At 33.1% G+C, this 19814-nt stretch overlaps 1 protein-coding gene across 2 annotated transcripts in view; it reads right to left on the bottom strand.

Annotated features, from left to right (window-relative positions):
* The window catches only part of LOC149476647 (uncharacterized), a 46964-nt gene that overhangs the window by 10009 nt on the left and 17141 nt on the right, over window positions 1-19814 (bottom strand). For both annotated transcript variants that reach the window (XR_016317827.1, XM_089711863.1), the window contains exon 3: window positions 160-1327. Coding sequence is in view for 1 of the 2 variants with exons in the window: in XM_089711863.1 (XP_089567989.1) it covers window positions 160-1327 (1168 nt within the window). In the remaining variant the exon portion in view is untranslated. The remainder of the gene's footprint in view (window positions 1-159; window positions 1328-19814) is intronic.

Raw genomic sequence — 19814 nt, 5'->3', positions numbered from 1 at the left:
GCATTGGATATATCAAGCTTGTTGTCTGTTGAATATTATATAAATATGTGTATACATATAAATATTGACTAGGTACTTTTAGTAGTGTAGCAATTATTTTTGCTTGTACACTACGAAATTTTTTAACTCTGTCAACTAGAAATTAGAAAAAAAAATTACCTTTATCTTGTTTCTGTGGTTCCCGCGTAGACGATCTAGATTTCGAGAGCCTAGTCAGTACAGCTTGCCGCGTTGGTTCAGCCGCTCTTCTACTCTGATGATTGGTCGGTTTAGCGCGCTCCTCTCTCCCCATTGGTGGTTCGGACATGCGCGTGTTCACCACTCTCTCCTTATTGGTCACTCGCACCGAATTCCTGACCAATCCCGGCCCGAATTTCCTCTGCATCTCCGGCGTATTCGGACATCGCGGCGAATTGGCGGGAGCTATCGATTTGAAATCTGGCGAATCGATTCTGCCCCTAGTGATCTGCCGCTTGTACCTAATATCTTGCGATTTATCGAACGACCCGTTGTCCGATTCGTCCGAATAATCTTTGTATTCCTCTGACTGACCACTCGATCTTCTCGACACCAATCTTGGGTCGATGATGTTATTGTTCTTGTTCACTGTATTAAAAGAGCTGGACCGCCTGATTGACAAGCCAAAAGCGGCGTTATTATACGTCGGTTTAGCTTTACTATCGCTCAAAACTCTCTGGTGCTTCTTCTCGCCTTGACTACGAGTTTGATCGATCCTATACTCCTTGGTATCCAAGGCGTTGTTTTTCAATACCGTCTTGAGACAAACTTGAGTTGCGTTGTTGTTATCGACAAACTCTGTGTTTCTGCCGCCGAAAGATCTGTGCCGTGTGTGCGTTTTTCTGTGCGGTGATAGAATAGTGTCCACATCGTACGGTGGACGATTTGATAGTGTTTTGTCATCTGAACTGTTGCTGAGTAAGCCTCTGTCTGAACTTGGACTGTTCATGTTGGAATCTCTTCGCGCTTCCGCGTCGAGAGATCGGGACGCTGAATTGAGGAGGATTCTAGAATTTTCTGGAACTTTCGAGGAGCCGGTGATGACGTAGTGTCCTGGACTGCGTAGGGGGCTGCTGTCGCTGCCATTGTCTTTCCTTCGTAAGCGGTAGTTGAGGGAGTTTGATCTGCTAAGCTGGGAGAGCGGCAGACGGGATACAATCGTCTTTTCACTGATGAGGCTGGTGGTAAGTTGTGAGGGGATTGTCGACGCATTGCTGTTTCTAGCTGAATGCAATTTTGCTTGTAGATTTGTGATCGCGTTCTGCGTTTTTAGAAGATACGACTCCGTGTCTTGTGGTGGAATGAGATCCTGGAACAAGGGAATAGTTATATTAGTATAGTAATATTAGTTGCATGAAATATACGCATTTCGAAGTTCACTTCACATTTTACGAAGTTTAATGTCGTGTACATTAAAAAAATGTGTGCGTGTACAAGTGTACACACGTAAGAAGTGAAACTTCTTTATGACCTTATTTTTCAAAAAAATAATTTACTATATTATGCAACTTTTATTTACAAGATGGCGCGTAACGGAAAAATGTCACGCGTAACGAAAAAATGTTACAGTAAATTTTTTTCCAACCCCGGTAAAGAAGTTTCACTTCAAAAATTTGTAATACGTTTATTTGTTTTTAAATATAAAAGATGGTAAAAAAATTTGCTGAGACTACAAGTATGAAAATAAATAATTCTCATTTAATGCGTTTTCTTGAAACAATTATGCCATTAATTACATCTCTACTTCTCGATATATCAATTACAGTATAAAGTACCTCTTTACAATTGTTATTATGTATAATAATAATAACATAAAGAAACAATACAATCATTTTATTTCCGACTTATTCTTCGAACTACTTTCACACGCATTCAGTACATATCAATAAAGCTTATCAATGCATTTAGATGACTGATAAGAGCAAGGTCAATCGCTTCCTTTGAAATTGATAAAGTATAAACATAATGGTGTGTTATCAATAAAATAAATAATCATGAGCACAGTAGTTTAAACCATAAACTTGTATGAACTGCTAAAATAATTGTACCTATTTGCGAGGGGTGTAGCTTACAAATGTAGATTGTAGGGGTAGTTTACAAATTCATCAATGTAGGTACTAGCAGTAGCTCCGCCCGCTTTGTCTAAAATTTCTTCTCTTTATTGAAAAAATCACATGAAAATTCGTTGCGTAGTTTCAAAGATATAAACATACAAAGACATAAGTAGACGGACAGACAGCGACTTTGTTTTATACCATTATATGTTTAAAGTAATTAAAATAAAATTAATTATGGGTATTAATTAATTTTAGGTACTTTGCAATAATTAATATGTGCCTGTCCTTCACTACAACTAAATACTAATAAACAATATTAAGTTATTATTTTGTAGGCTTTTATATAAAATTATAATAACACTAGCGGTCCGCCCCGGCTTCGCCCGTGGTACATATGAAAAATAGATGTTGGCCGATTCTCAGACTTACCCGATATGCACAGAAAATTTCATGAGAATCGGTCCACCCGTTTCGGAGGAGTATGCAGACTAACATTGTGACACGAGAATTTTATATATAAGATAAGAAGAAAGATAATAACATTCTAAACTAGCTTCCGTGTCCAGCGTGTCTTGTATAATGTAAGTATTTCGTAATAAAAATCGAACTGCCGTCGGTCACGCGTTACCTTTAGATATAAAACAATTATGTAATTTGTGGATTTGTTATTTTTTAAAACACTGTAGATATATAATAATATATTATAACTCAAGTACTGGAAAAAAATATTAAAAATCAATATCGTACATAGTTAAATTATCGGAGCAAATGGCAATTAGTACTACTGGTCCGATTTGAAAAGTTATTTCGGTGTTATATAGCCCATTTATCGAGGAAAGCTATAGGCTATAATATCATCACGCTAAAGATCAACAGGAGCGGAACCACGCGGGTAAAACCGCGGGGAGAAGCTATTTTATAACAATTGGAATGACTTTAGAGCCATTATATCTGCAGTATATAATATCTGAACAAAATGTTGTTTGTTTGGCACTGCGTACCTTCATAACAGAAATGTAATCGCAGACTTACATATTACCTTTATTAAAATAACACCGGTTCTCATATTATGTTTTGAACTCAGAATCAGCAAAAATTGTGGCAAAGTTTATTTTACTCGACTGTCCGAAAAAAGGCATTCATGCGTTTTAGGTATATTAAAATATTATGTATATTTTGAGATTTCCTCGTCTTCTTTTTATTGAACCATAACGTTAACATTACACGATTACGATTAACAATTGTCAATCGTTATCGATTTACGATTAACAGCCGCTGGATAATGCTATTATAAATGTATCTACTATCTATAGTTTTGAAAAGTTCAATCAAAATATTTTTTTCAGTCGAAATAAGTCTCTACATAAGAAAATCTTTAAAAATTTATAGTCGCAGAATCGAGACATTTTAGGTCATGCGACCACAAAGAGCAGTTACAAAATAACGTCTTGGACGTGGTTAACCAAGGTTAGAAAGTCTAGTCTTAAATCTGAGATAGGGTTTAGTATTGTGTCTAAATACTTAGTACTTTCGCTTAGATTCCTGGACTTTCTAGAGGACTATAATTGCAAAATACTTACTACATACAATGGTTTAAGTATCGATGTTTTAAGTTAAAAAAAAATATTTTCCTATTTAATCAATTAAATTTAGGAATACACTTTAAAATAATATTAAAAAACAATGTATTCTGCGGTAACAAGCGCGACTTTAGTTGAAGATTATGTTTCAGAAAGAGCTCTATATTTGAGAAAAATATTATCGAAATCTGTTTATCCATTCTTACATGTGATTGAGTAACAAACAGCTTTACAAAACGTTGCAATTATTTAAATTACAATACCTCATGTCCAAATTACTTTTGACTAATGTTACCAATATTACCAAGATAACAACTCTAGTTTTTATGAGTCCAAAACACCAAAAAACGCCTTACAAAATTGCATCCAAACAACCTATCATTTAAAAGTTAAAAATGCCCTCAAGATCGACTATTTTTAACCATTACCCTTTTCGGTAAGGACACATCAAGTCAAGTTCATACATATATGGAGAGTGAATCATGCTTGATTCATTGTTTGTATATGATGTCATACAGCCTCCGTAGATGCATTATAGTACTTAATCTTAACAAGCATTCCGCCTGCGATGTTAAACTGTATAATAAAACCGCATTTCTCTGCTCCTATTGATCTTAGCGTAATGATATATAGCCTTCCTCGATAAATGGAGTATCTAACAGTGAAATAATTTTTCAAATCCGACCCGCGGTTCCTGAGATTAGTGCGTTAAAGCAAACCAACAAACAAACTCTTCAGCTTTATAATATTAGTAGGTATAGATTTTTCTCGACAACCACACTATCTGTTGGTGAAAACAGAATAAAAGTAGTCGTTTTTGAGTGAATCCCGAACAGACAGAACACATCACACATACACATCCTCACAAACATTCGCATTTATAGTACCTATAAGGGCTGATTTTTCAATCCTTAGTTAAAACTTATTCGTCGAATAATGTATAAAACTACCATTTTAAAAACGTATTCTAATTGCCCGTATTTGACAGTTTACGTGACATTTTAATATTATCGTGTAATACTTTATTGGACGGATAAGTTTTATCCAAGCATTGAAAAATCGGCCCTTAGTAGGATTCTTAGTACAAGTTTTTATAACTAAAGTTCACTTTATGAAGTCCAAAAAGTATCTACATAAAGCACTCATTATAATACTATGCCAAGCTTATATGCCATTTCAAATCATAATCTACACGCACATCAAAATCTAATCAAAGAGGTTTAATGCTTTCTGCGTGAAAGTGCAACACACATAAACATTCAAATACGTAACACATCATAATCTTATAATAATAAAATTCTCGTGACAGTGTTCGTAAGTTTGTAACCAAACATCTGCGAAACGGTTAGACCGATTTTTATGAAATATTTTGTATTTACATACTTTTTCGATGTGTAATGTAATAAAAATAGGTCGCAAACGATTTTATTACCTCTGAATGATAAGGTTTAACAAAATTGCCAGATTGACTGCAGGTAATAAATATAAAACCATAATTATTATTTACATTACTATATAAAACTCGTAATAAACATAGTTATGTTTATTTAAACACTCGTATAACAAAAACCACAAATCATAGACGAATATAGAATTTTGTTTATGGCATTCATAAAGTTATAGTAGCAACTAGCAATGATAGACTATAAAAAGTTTTAACGTTCTGTTGAATTAATTAACAGATAATAAATTTTATTATTTTTTTTATTTTGATAGACAGTTTCTTTATTATTTAGATCTCAACAATGCGTGGTAATAAAATTGAAGTGTTAGTGATTTAACTGTTACAAGTTTATTGTTATTTTTTATGATACCAGGTATCAAATCATCAACACTTCAATTTTCTTCTGTCTGGCATATGTAGGTTACTGCTATTTTAATAGAATTTCTATGAGTTTATACGACAAATAGGGATGTAACGATACCGATACCGATACCGATATATCGGCCGATATAATCGGCAAGCCGATATATCGGTATCGCCGATTATAAAACAACCGATACCGATATCAAACAATTCAAAGAACCGCGCCCAATGAACGATGCGGAAGGCCCCCGCGCGTGCGCACGTTGTTTTCTGAAAAAACTCTACCAATAGTAAATTTTTATTAGGTACTGATTGTATGTGTATAACTTAAAGTTTAACTGACTTTGTAAAATAATAATACTAAAGTAAATGGTTTTATTTTTTTTTTTGATTTGTCATTGTTATTTAAAAGAATACGATTTACAGTTGAGTCTCTGTTAAATGTTGGTAGTTATAAAAGTTTTTATGCATAATTCACTATTTATTTTTCTACCAAGCCATCGATATCGGTATCGGTATCGGTATCGCCGATATTTAATTACAAATATCGGTATCGGTATCGTATCGGCAAAATCATGTATCGTTACATCACTAACGACAAACATTATTCAAAATAACACAAATTTTAAATCGCGATCCCAGTATGCGAGCATTCCTGTAGTCAATTATTACTATCGGGAATCACTGAAAATCTCTTACAGCTTACACTTTCAAAATGTTTAGTCTTATATTCTTTTAAAATTTTTTTCTATGTATACCTACCCTGAAGTCTAAATAAAATATTTTTGTATACTTTTAATTTTTCTCTTTACTAGATTAAATCATCTCTCTTTGAAACGTGCCATACTATTTAAAATCACCCAACACCTAACCGCTAAGCAACCTGTAACTTGCATGACGTCACAACTCACAACCCCACCCTTCAAACTGCGTACCCCAAAACCATCGCCGTGTAGTGTTACAGGTGTGGTGTATGGGATAAGAGAAAGCGTAACGCGATACATCCTGCCGCCATAAAGCGACACTGTTTAGACGTACACTTCTCAACTTGTGTTGTATACAAATTATGTATGCTCAAAACTTAGCAACTGGTGCACTTCTCAAATGGTACACTTCGCAACTGGTGCACTTCGCAAACTTTTATCGTGACAAAACCAAACGTTTATCTCGAGAAAAAAAGAGCGCCAAAAGTGGTTTATCGCAGATAAAACCAAAACTAAAAGTAATTACACAAAATGCTCTGACAAATATCTTGCAAATGTTTTAATATAATTGTTTATGAAAAAAAAATCATAATAAGTATTACCATGTCAAGTAGAAAACGTAAAAGTGTGAAAATTAGAGCTAACTTGGTGATTTTTTTTTATCGACTAAATTTTAATATTTTATGTTTTTGATTAAACAGAATCGTTGAACATATCATCTAGTTTGATATATATTTTATTTTTTAGATTTGGTCTTGAATATTACACGTATCATCTAATAGAAGATTGGTAATTTTGCTTTATACGCACCCTTAAGATGAGTGGAGATATGGAAAAATTGTCAAAAAATGAGCAAATCTTTGGTTTTGCGTAGATAATTTTCTTAAAAATACAATATTCTACTTTTTTTATGAAATCCACTTTACATTTCATGCCCAGGCTGTCAATTAGGAGATATGATTATTTTAAATATTATGCAAAGTGAAAAGTAGGTTATCAACACAATTACATACATTATTATTACTTATTATACATGTAATTAAATCAATATTATAATTTATGTGAGTACTGGGTTCGTTGACGTCCAAAAAGTTTCAATTAGCTTAATTATTTAAATTAAGTGCAGTAATTATATAATTGTATGTATATTTTACCTCTTTATTTTACAAGACATGTCATACAATGTCAAACTGACATTTCACGCATAAGTTATGTAGCTTACGAAACGTCATTTATTTTATTATTTTTTTGTCATTTATATAAATTTATCAATTCATTATAATAATTTATTACAATTTACACACAACGTACAAGTACCTAATTAAAATATAGCTACGTAACCATATACGTATGTATTTTTCCTATAATTTCATAGATTTTTATATCATCGCATTATAAAAACAAACATTATAGTGTTTCAAATGATATAACGCTAAATAATTAAATAGAAACTATAAATTAATCCATCAAACGCAAAACCGCAAACCACATCTGTTGCACACCTGTCCCGCTCGCACTATTGCTATCTCTGTCTGTATCAAGTTTCCCGCCATTTGCAGTTCGTTGTCACAATTGTTATTACATGAATTAATAAAGCTATTACCACAGTATTACCATCCTACAGTATGGCGACGAATGTACTTGTGCAGAGAAACGGAGGGGAACTGGCGGGGGGTCGGGCGACGCGGGCCGCTTAATGCAATCACGCTGAGTTTGCATTAACTATCGCGAAAGGACGACGCAGTCGTATTTTTTGTGTAATAATTTTATTATACATAGGTACTTACATATTCTATTATGACGCGCAAAAACTGTTCCGTTTAAGGATGTAAATCTACATTGAAATCCCAGAAGGAAACAATATTTCAGAAAGATTGTATTAATTGTATCTGTTGAATTAAAATCAAAGCTATGTATATGTTGTCCTCATTATTTTCTAATCAGATTGTACATCCCAATGCGAATGCATTACTTAGTTAAATGGTATAATATACAATTAAGAACATCCAAAAATAAAGTGTCCACGTAAATAATATTTAGCAGTGCAATATCTGTAATTATATATTTATGAACAAATAATTACATCAGATTTAATAATCGCAATTATTTTGAATGTACATATGAATAAATGATTTCATCATAATATTAATAATCACAATTGTTTTATTTCCCATTTGTTGCAACCCTAGCGTATTTTCGTGTGGCAGCGTAAGTACCTACGCTGGCGGCGGCATCGCGCGACATCAAAGGCGATTCCTTACTGTAGGAAATAATATTGTAATACTGTGCTATTACGTATCAGACATATGGACACATTGACTTATTAAATAACAATTTATGTTAATTGCTAGTTACAATTAAAAGTACAGTTAGAACAAGCATGTGATCACATATTTCATGTAATGAAATGACTAATGACAATGAGTCCTTTGACCTTTACTCGATTGTCTTTTTAAAATTCCAAATTAGAATATTTTCCAATCTGGCCGCGAAACCACAATTCGCGGGAAAGAAAAAAAAATACACTTGACACTGGCAATAGTCAATCTTTTTGGTATGAAGAAAAAAAACACTATTCGCGCCAAGAAATAAAAAAAGCAAATCCGCTCCCACCACAGAGTATAGACCACAGACTACCGTCACGGTTCGGCGGCACGACAGGTGCACGCACTGTTAGCCACTTGCACGTCTTTTGTCTTTGGTTAACTACCAGTGCATTGTTATGTAGTCTTTAAAAATAGAAGATATGAATGAATGGCGGGCATTAAATTTCCCTCTTTATTACATAAATATACATTTTACTACGTTTCTTTCAATAATATGTAAACAATATTTTATATAGTGACAAAGGGGCGTTTGACTAATTAAATCTTCTTTGTCTTATATATAAAAATGAATCGCAAAATGTTTTTATATAACTCGAGAACGGCTGAACCGATTTCGATAATTCTTTTTTTATTATATTCCTTGAAGTACGAGGATGGTTCTTATGTAGAGAAAACGTAAATATTATGTACCACGGGCGAAGCCGGGGCGGACCGCTAGTTAAATATACAGTTTATATTATGTTTATCTGTTTTAGTTGTATCAAAATAAACATTGTTTATAAACAGTATAGTATAATTTCGATAGCCTACATCATATAATTGATATTTAGTGTTGAGCGACAAAGCCTTCTAGTTGTGCAAATAGGTAATGTTATTGTTTATACGAGATAGAGCGAACTGTTTTTTATGTAAACATAAAAAAAAACTGTTTTTTTAACTTTAATACGCGATATTCTTTACGTCTAACTGACTTTTGTCCATAGCTTTCTATATTTCATATAATTATGCAGATTTATATGTCTTATAAATGCACTATAAAGTTGTTTTTCGTACACTTAACGACTATCTGGAACCAAGAAAGCGTAGCTTATAGTGCGCTTTCGAAAATTAATGTCTATTTGTAAAGTCATGCAATTTATCCATACTGGTTGAGTTTTGTGAGCAATATGGTTGACGATTAAATTGCTAAACAATTTTTGATAAATTTTTGTAGGCAGCATATCCAACATTTTATTTGTTTTCTATTCCAATAAAAGTCTATTATTTAATAAATTTATTATTTTTACAATACGTTACATTCCATAAATATCGCTAAGAAACTATTTTAACAATATTGCAAAAGAATAACAAAGAAAAAAGAGCGTGTGTGCCGAGCCCACGTGTCAGAAGTGAAACTTCTTTGGTAAGATTCAAATATAATATATCAAAATCGTCGCCTTATACCATGACGTGACGGTATTGCCATGACGTGACCTTGAAATTTTATTTCAACGCGCCTAAAGAAGTTTCAATTCAATAACTGCACTATTTTATCTTTCACAAACAACACAACAATTAATATCAAAGTTCAATCACATCATTCCCCATCTAGCCGTTCTCTAGGTCACTAGTATATCAAAACGGTATAAAACAAAAACCGTAAAAACTTATTTAAAAAGCTATTAACGCCCACATCCATTGTTCTAACATCACCGTAAAATGTAAATGCTGTAAAAAAATCCCACGGCCTTGAACTACAACTTTTAGCTAAATATGGGATCGACCGTTTTGGCTATGAAATGGCCAAATCTTCTAAATACATATATAAAACTCAAAGGTGATTGACTGGCATAATGATCTATCAACGCACAGCTCAAACCACTGAACGTATCTGGCTGAAATTTTTCATGCAGGGGCTTTATAATTCTATTATCTACCTATGGGGCCGTATAATGAACCATGGCTGTTATTGCGTTCATAATATGATTTTGCCAGTCAGTTCAATTCACGGCGTAAACTGTCTGGAAATAAGAGGAGGATACTACCTGGGGCCGCCCAGGTAGATATATACGGCCTCTGTATGGCAAATTTCAGCCCGATCCGTTCAGTGGTTTTGGCTGTGAGTTGATACATATATCATTATGCCATACGGCCCCAGATATATTATGAACGTAGGCATCCGCTAAGAAAGAATTTTAATCAATTCTACCTTCAAGGGATTAAAATAAATAAAACTATACCCAATTTATAATAATACTCCTGAACGCGAGCGAAGCCGCGCGCAAAAGCTAGTACTTACTAATATAAATTTTATATGAATAAAGTTTTGTGTTATTTGCAAAAAGTTATCAATCTACCTACATGTTCTTTTGTTATATAAATAATATTATAAAGAGGAAAAGTTTGTAAGTATGTATGTATGTATGTATGTATGTATGGTTTTCACGCATAAACTACTGGTCCGATTTCAAAAATTCTTTCATCATTAGAAAGCTGCATCTTTACTGAGCAACATAGGCTAAATTGCATTTTCAAAAAAATTAGAGATCCTTACCAAAAATGCAATAATGTAACCCAAGGTGTAAAAAAATCCTCAATAAAACTTCTGTCATCGCGTGCGCTGCGGAATCTATTGAAGATAGAACAAAAAAATGTTCTACGGTATTATAGAATGGATCAATATCTACAAGAAAGTCCGCGATACCATATGTCCATCTTCAGTAGTTATGTTACTACAACAACTTTTTTACGTTTTCAAAGTAAATAGAAGTGCCAACAGTAATCAAACCATGTTATCCATACACATATATTAATCCTTATCCCATTAAATGATGTTTTATTATAGTCTGTTTCAATACCAGCAAAATACTTTTTAAATGAAAAGAATTGGATATTCCATTCAAAAGATATAACGAATTTTTAAAAGTGTCAATCAACAGAAAATAGTAGGTATACTGTTCGAGCAGGCCGTAGTGCGGGGGTCACGGAGGAATTCTACCAATATGCGTCTTGACGGAACACAGTGGGGTTTTGTTCGGTAGGAATCCGACATAACCTACGGCCCCTCCCCCGGAGGCCGTGGGTAGCTATGAAAGATTTCCCCACTAAAACAAAAAAAAAAGGCCGTAGTGCGGGACGGGGTAAAGGTGATTTTCATGTGATTAAAAATTAAACCTATAGTCCGACCTATAATAGTAGACTTTTCACTGTAACGATATCGCTATCTATGCGGGTGAAACCGCAGGGCATTGCTAGTGTTATATAAACTATCAGTTTGAAGTTTGAACGCTCATTACGTTTACACTTTACATTTTTAAAAACTCAAGAACGGCTAAACAGATTTTGATAACTTTACATTTACTTAATAAGTAGTTAATTAACATCTCCTGGATTGGTGCGATAATTAAAAAGTTCTATATAAAAAACTTTGAATGTAATGTTTAATTTTTTAACTTGCATTTTAACATCACTGATGATATAGCGAATTAAGAAGTTAAGTATCTAAAAACATCTATTCGCTACTAAAACTGTTTTAAACCAGGTTTAATTCCAGCATACTGCATACTTGATCCTTCCAATCAATACACGACAGTTGGATCGTTTCCAAGCTAGGCTTTTCAGCTGAAAGCACTTTCTATAAAACGAATGACCATGTTATATTGCCAATTTTGGACAAAATACTATAGTTTCTCAACTGCCATATATAATGTCACTAGCTTTCCGCCCGCGGCTTTGCCCGCTTTGTCTGAAACTTAATAAATTATAATATACTAAAAGTTCCTCGAGAATCACTGTATCTATTAAACAAACCGCATCAAAATCCGTTGCGTAGTTTTAAAGATTTAAGCATAGATAGGGACATAGGGACAGAGAAAGCGACTTTGTTTTATACTATGTAGTGATTATTATTATGAACTACAGAAATCCGGACAGAGTACGTTTTTAATTAAATAAGACTAAAATGGTTTCTACTTCCCCTTTTTAGTCTATGGCACTTCCCAACAAAGAAGCAATGACCTCTATTTAAAAATTAAATTGACATTGACATTTGATATATTTGACAGTTGACACTAATTGAAGCTCGGAGGAATTAACAAGCCTGGAGAAGTAACAATTAATTGAACGTTTCTTATATAGTGGCTCTCTTTTATTCAATACCCTAATTAGTGCGATAGAAAGAGACAACACACTGTTATCGGCTTGGCATTCAAATCCACATGTAGCCACTTTTTGTTCTAAAAAGGTAGTGCTTGCCACAAATTTATCGAATACTAAAATATCGATAAATAAAAAAATTGAGTTATAAAATTGCTTGAAGATAATTTACACGAATCTATTTGGAATTATTCATTTACGATGCGTACTGACTGCCTTGCATTGTATGGTAGTGGTATTTATAAAAAAATATTATTAGGTATTTCGGTTTAGGTTTTTTTTATGGTTTCGTAAAAAGGTACGTATTTTTTCCTGTTTTCATAGATTCATTCATAGAATTATACGGAACCCTTCGTGCGCGAATCTGACTTCCACCTGGTTGATCATTTTACAAATCAATAATCGTATCCTACTAATATTATAGAAGCGAAAATATATAAGAATGGACATTTGATACTCTTTCACGTAAAAACTACTGAATGAGTTTTTATGAAACTTTACAATTAAATTTTAATTTATAGTTTAAACATCAGAATAACATAATATAGGCTACAATTTACCGCGGGAAAATAACTCATTCCCACGGGAAAAAATTGTTTGTTTGTTCCCAGAGAACACGCGGGGCACCTCTAGTTTAAAATAAATTTCTTCAAATAAAACAAATAAACATTTAATTTTTTTTTACAACATTTTAATTCGATACTTAATTACCAAATTACAATATTTATTATTTAAAATAGATGCCACCGTAAACTTGTGGCACAGCATCTCTGCAAAGCACTTTACTTTTCTTCCCGTCTGATTCGAAATGATTTGAACAAAGCCGAGAATGTTTTGAAGGCTTCCAATTTTCCCTGTGCTATAGCTTTAACCCGAACATCTTTTAATTTTTCTCAAGCCAGAAACCTGCAAATAACAATAAAATCCATACTTAAATACCTTTTTTTCTCCTAACTTAAAGCAGTCATTATCAATGAAGTACTTCGTACCTACTCAAGTATCGATAATTGCACAACACTATGGAAGTTATATTTTGCATTTTTTCTAAAAACTAAGCTGATTATGATTTCATTTCAATGATTACGGTTAGATAAAAAATAGATGATTATGAAAATAACGTAAATTCACTTATTTATAACACAATTAACAAAATAATTGATCAAAACACTAACCTGTGAAATGACAAATTCCTATCTTCATCCGATTTCCCAGTACTACGGCTTTTACAGCCGTAAACAACACAAGCCATGTAATCTTTAGTCAATTGTCTTTTCATAAAATAAAAAATTAAACTAAAACACTCGTTTTTCACTTCAAAAAAAATAATTAAAATAACCAAGCGATGATCACCAGACTGGTGATCAAAACAAATTGAAATGGCTACATGTCATTTCAAACTGTCGAACTGACATATATCTGTCCTCTTTTTTCGCAAGACATTTTGCCATAAGCTAGAAAGGCCAAACTAGTGCGTTATTGTTCAATTAATTGTTACTTCTCCAGGCTAGTTAATTGCTCCGAGAATTGAAGCAATGTTCTTTCTCTTTCGCTTTCTAGTTATTTCATATAAGGAAGGAAAGAGACAAATTGTGGTTTGTAGTTTAAAATTTATGTATCGACTAGCTGTGCTCCGCGGTTTTACTCGCAATGCTCCGCTCTTGTTGGTCTTAGTGTGATGATATAAATTATAATTTATAGCCTATATATAGCCTTCCTCGATCAATGTGCCATGTAAAACCGAAAGAATTTTTCAAATCGGACCAGTAGTTCCTGAGATTAGCGCGTTCAAACAAATAAACAAACTCTTCAGCTTTATAATATTAGTATAGATTTAAAAGTATTATATTATTGAGGGTAAATTGAAACAAAATAAATACTAGAGGTGGGTATATCGTTTCTGGATGTCTACATTATTGTATAACGATCTAATACACGTTCAAATTCGAATAAAAAGTCACGCAATTTGGTTACATGATATAAATATTATGTTCTTCAATATTGTTCTTAATCGCTTTCTATTTCAGCCAGGCTTTCTATGAATTTTACAGACTGCATCTATCCACTGCAATTTAATAAAAATCTCAATCATACGATTTTATCCGATTCTCATACCTACCCGATATGCACTCAAAATTTTATGCGAATCGGTCAAGCCGTTCCAGACGGGTATGGGAACGAACATTGTGACATTCATTGAGAATTTTATATAAGTACCTATTAGAAGATAATTTTTAACTAAACCTTAAGTAGTAAAATGTATACAGTTTTGTGTAGGAATTTCTTCTCGATACTCAATACAGTATGGCGACAGAATACAAACGAAACGACAGACCAAATTAACACTCATTACATACACAACATAAATACACACAAATACTCCTTTTGCTTTAAACATTAACCACAATATATTCGAAGCACATCTGCATCCTTTCCTTATTTTGATAAATAGACAGATAATATGTACAATGGTTGTGTAAACTTCACGAAGAATTCCGAGACGGGGTTGCCATTTGAATATTTATGTTATCTGTATGCAGATCGCGCGGTGCGCTTTAATGTACACACTATTCTTTCAAAACGCAGCTAAAGAGATGATTCATGAATTTTATTAAAAAAAAAACACTAAAAATTATTAACATTGTTAAAAAAGCACGCTTAAATTCATTAAACTATTGTATGTTTACCAAACCTTGATAAGTGTTCAAAATTTGAATCAAATCTGTCCTTTTAAAGTGGGTCAAAATCGAGTCTTGAGGATTCGGTTTCGTACAAACAGGTGAATCTAATAAAAGCATGTTAAAAACGAATCTAACCGGCCAGTATTTATGTATAGCACTCAAGAAGCTTATATCTAATACACTGGAGATTTCAGTATGAACATTAACTTGTAACAAGTAAATATGGCCTGTATGTTTTTTTATCCATTTCACACCCGCTTGCCAAGTTAGGTGTGAAAGGGATAAAAAAACATACAGGCGTCATTCAAGGTCATATTTTCTTGTTACAAGTTAATGTTCATACTGAAATCTCCAGTGTATTAGATATAAGCTTCTTGATAGCACTAATCGACAATCGTTCCAAAGAAAAAAAAATCAGAATTGGCGCCAAACGTCAAATTAGCAACAGACTATAAATAAGTTGCCAGTGTCTAAAATAAAGGCACATTACCATTCATTTAGAGTACTATGCAAATGTGTTCTTAGCGTGTTGCATCGTTGATGTGGTAACTATTCTAGTCGTGAAGTAATCAAACGGAATTCGTTTCGCGCCATGCAAATCGTGACGCCATTTTGTTTTAGCGACAAAGGATAGGCATGGATAGGCTAATGGCGCCTAGCCTGTACAATGCAATATGCATGTGCATCGATCACGAAGTGTTTAAGGTTAAAAATATCCTGTTTCTAGCTGTTGTTTTTTAAAGTTAAATTGGAAATCGATTGGAGGCAATGAACTTTGATTGGTTGACATCAAACTTCAACTATTAGGGGAAAATTCTAGGAATTGGTGCATTCCTTAATTAACGTACAATAAAATGGCTGCTATTACTAATTTTTCAAATAAGGCAAGACTTTTCTTTGTTTCTTACTTGAAATCTAAAGAAATAGCACATAATAATTCGTGTACGTATTGTATGAGAAAAGTTGTTCAATTAAACTTGAAAATTCACGTAAACTGCGGAACCCTTTACGACTAAGGCCAAAATAAAGCGCTTATAATTACGAGTAAATAAAAAGCACTGAGATTAAAAATACTGTAACTAAACTAATTCAAACCAAAACTATGTTAACAATTTATTTTTTTATTTATAAATTATAGCATACGGAAGTCCGCTACTGCGTTAAAATTGCCATATATAAAAACAAGTTTAGCCTTAACTCAATGATTTATATATGTGAATGTCAATGGTTAAACGGTTCGAAATTTAAATATTTTTACAACAAAAAAATGGCCGCCTACAGTCTGGCAACAAATACGGAAAGTAGGTCAGACGTATATAAAATTAATCTGGGAAGCCTCCGCTCCATATGGCTCCATTTAAAGTATGCGCAGAATTTAGACAAAGTATTAAATTTAAAACAAAATTTATCTTAAGTATGAACATTCGGATATTACAATGTAATACAGACTGCAGTCATTATCCTTGAACTCAATTTAAATTGCCGAACTCAGATGCATTTAAAATTTCAAATTCGAACTTTGTTATTACGCCGATCATAATCTGCACTTTTTAAAAAGTAAAAAAAAAAATTGTCAAAAACATCGCTTAATTCTTTATTTACCGGCAAGCCTGTGTAATTTTTTTAATTTAAATGAAATGATGATAGCAATAATCTGATTTCTACGAAATACGGATTTTCTACGAATTTAAATTTCATACATAAAAAAATAACCATAGACAATTAAAAACGAAACAGCATCATTTTTTAAACAGGTTCGGTAAAGCTGTGTCTACACCACACACTCGATATGATACGTCACCGCTGACCGTGTATCATCGCATAAGGTTGTAACTGACTCATAGAGCGTTGCCCTCTCCCGCGCACCAGGATAGCTTCCGCCAGATTTCACGTCTCACTTCTATTGTTTATGCTTTATACTTTGTTTATGCACTTTATCACTATACTCTATTGTTTATGTTACATTAGTTCGAAATTAGGGCGTAATTTATGGCAACTTAAGTTTGTTTTTTAATTCCGTTTTTGGGTAGCGCACATCGTTTATCATTCACAATGATATTTATCCTGTTAATGTGAATATTTTGTCTGTTTATATTTCTTTCGGACAGGTTTAGTTATTTATTGAACTTAAATACAAAGACAACTTTTTTTTACGGATCCTAAAGTTGAGTTTTTTCAAAATCTTGTAACTAAAGACTTAAGAGTAACAAGATACTAAATTAATAATTATTTACCTGTTATAACATTACATTATGTCATACAACTCAATAATTATAGATATATAATATTATGATTTATGTGCTTTCAACCCTTCGTTTTCCTCTCGCACACTTCAAGTTATCGCAAGCGAACCTTATTAAGTTCCCCTGTTTGTAGCTAGCCCTTTTTTTTAGTTTTAAGTACTTTGATATTATTAAAATCGATATAACCATTTTGACACGACAAGGGAAACAAAAAAAAGCGGCTTTTTAATCATAAATTTTTTTTTAACTAAAAATATAAACATAAAACCATTTTATTGTTCTAGAAATTACTCGTATGTACATTTAAGAGAAAGTGTATGCAATTTTCTTCGTTATTTATGTGACGGAAACACATTTGTAACCGTTGTAAATTCAGTTTAAATGTCATATAAATGACTAATGTAAAACCTCCGACGTCACCTGTTTTTTATTACACGTAGAACATTTACATCTATGACATAATGGTCAAAAACGAATCTGACGTGACCAAAAAATGTGTATTTTTCCATACATTTTGACACTGGCTTACTGCTTACCCGCGGTTTTGTATGCACGCACTTATTAAAAAAATAGCGTATGCGCTGAGCACACGTGTCAGAAGTGAAACTTCTTTGGCAAGATTCAAAGAAACCAAAATCGTCGCCTTACTCCATGCTGTGACGGGTATTGCCATGTCGCGACTTTGAAATTTTACTCTAAAGCGCCTAAAGAAGTTTCACGTCAAATTAAATATTAAATCATCTATTTATTTACATGTATAACCAATTTAATAATATACAAACAATCAATTAAAATATAAATCACACATGTAACTTTGTAAGACAATATTAACACGGATGTGTCAAGCCTGCCCACGCTTCGCCCACACTATCCTACTGTATTTATATGCTGTTTAAAGTTGATTTAATGAATTGCTTGATTTAATAACGCTTATATTGTGTGTTATCTACTTTTAAAACATACTATACAGGGTGTCCCAAAAAGTAGTGATGAACGGAAGCTGGGAGGTAGAGGACCTAGAGAGCTATCCGAATCACCCCCATGTATGTTATGCGATTTTTCGTATTTTCGGAGTTATGACATTTTTTTCAATTTTTCATCTATCGCTGAGTACGATGAGATTTTTATTTATGGTGACGTGACTTATTGCGCTAGATGCTTGATTTTTTTTTGTGTGGTAAGCTGAAAGATAGGCCAATTCAGTATGGTAACATTTACTATCGTTAGATCTTCGAATGGAATAAAAAAAGAATTAAATGCCAAGAAAGATAAAATTACCCAGTATGTTCACAACTTCAAGGGCCCATAAAAAAATAAAATCACATAAAAAAAGTTTTCCATTTGGCTTTTAAAAACTCGCTCTATCTATCAGGTAGCTACCCTAAAAATTTCATTTTATTATTCAGAAGGCTTCAATCGAAAAATTGAAATCTAAATGTGGTAAGTGCAAAAATTTTATTAACATGATGATCATTAAAACCAAATTAAAACCCATAAATAGGTGTTTAATTACCAGAAATTTTTAAAATAACCCCGCTGTTGCTCAATGCAAGTGCGACATCACCGTAAAAAGTTGTCTTTTAAATGTCTGAATGCCCTTTTATCATTTTTAATGGTTTCTTCTGCTACTATGAATTTCCGGGTTATTTCGTCCAAATTGTAGCATTCTCTCAAGTAGCCGAGGTCTTTTTAGTATCCCCATTGAAACAAATCAATGGGGTTTAGGTCGAGGGACCGTGCAGGCCAGGCTTTAAGGCAGGCGTCACCAGCGCATGCGCAGGCTGCAACGACCAATCCATCTTTCAGGGTATCTTTGCCCTTTAGCCTGGCCTCGACGGTCCCCGGACATAAACCCTATTGATTTTTTTCCGTGGGGATACTACAAAGACGAGAGACTGCCACAATTTGAACAAAATAACCTGGAAATTCATAGTAGCAGAAGAAACCATTAAAAATGATAAAAGGGCATTCAGACATTTAAAAGACAACTTTTTACGGTGATGTCGCACTTGCACTGAGCAATAGCGGGGTCATTTTAAAAATTTCTGGTAATTAAACACCTTGTTATTGGTTTTAATTTGTTTTTATTAATCATCATGTTAATTCAATTTTTGCACTTACCTCATTTAGATTTCAATTTTTCGATTGAAGCCTTCTGAATAATAAAATGAAATTTTCAGGGTAGCTACCTGATAGATAGAGCAAGTTTTTAAAAGCCAAATGGAAAACTTTTTTTATGTGATTTTATTTTTTTACGGGCCCTTGA

Source organism: Colias philodice, chromosome 27 (assembly GCF_061535455.1).
Source record: "Colias philodice isolate Cphi_HAF_F1 chromosome 27, ilColPhil1 Martin Lab GWU primary, whole genome shotgun sequence".
NCBI lineage: Eukaryota > Metazoa > Arthropoda > Insecta > Lepidoptera > Pieridae > Colias > Colias philodice.
Note: the sequence above shows the minus strand (reverse complement) of the source record. Positions and strands in the feature narration are given on the sequence as shown.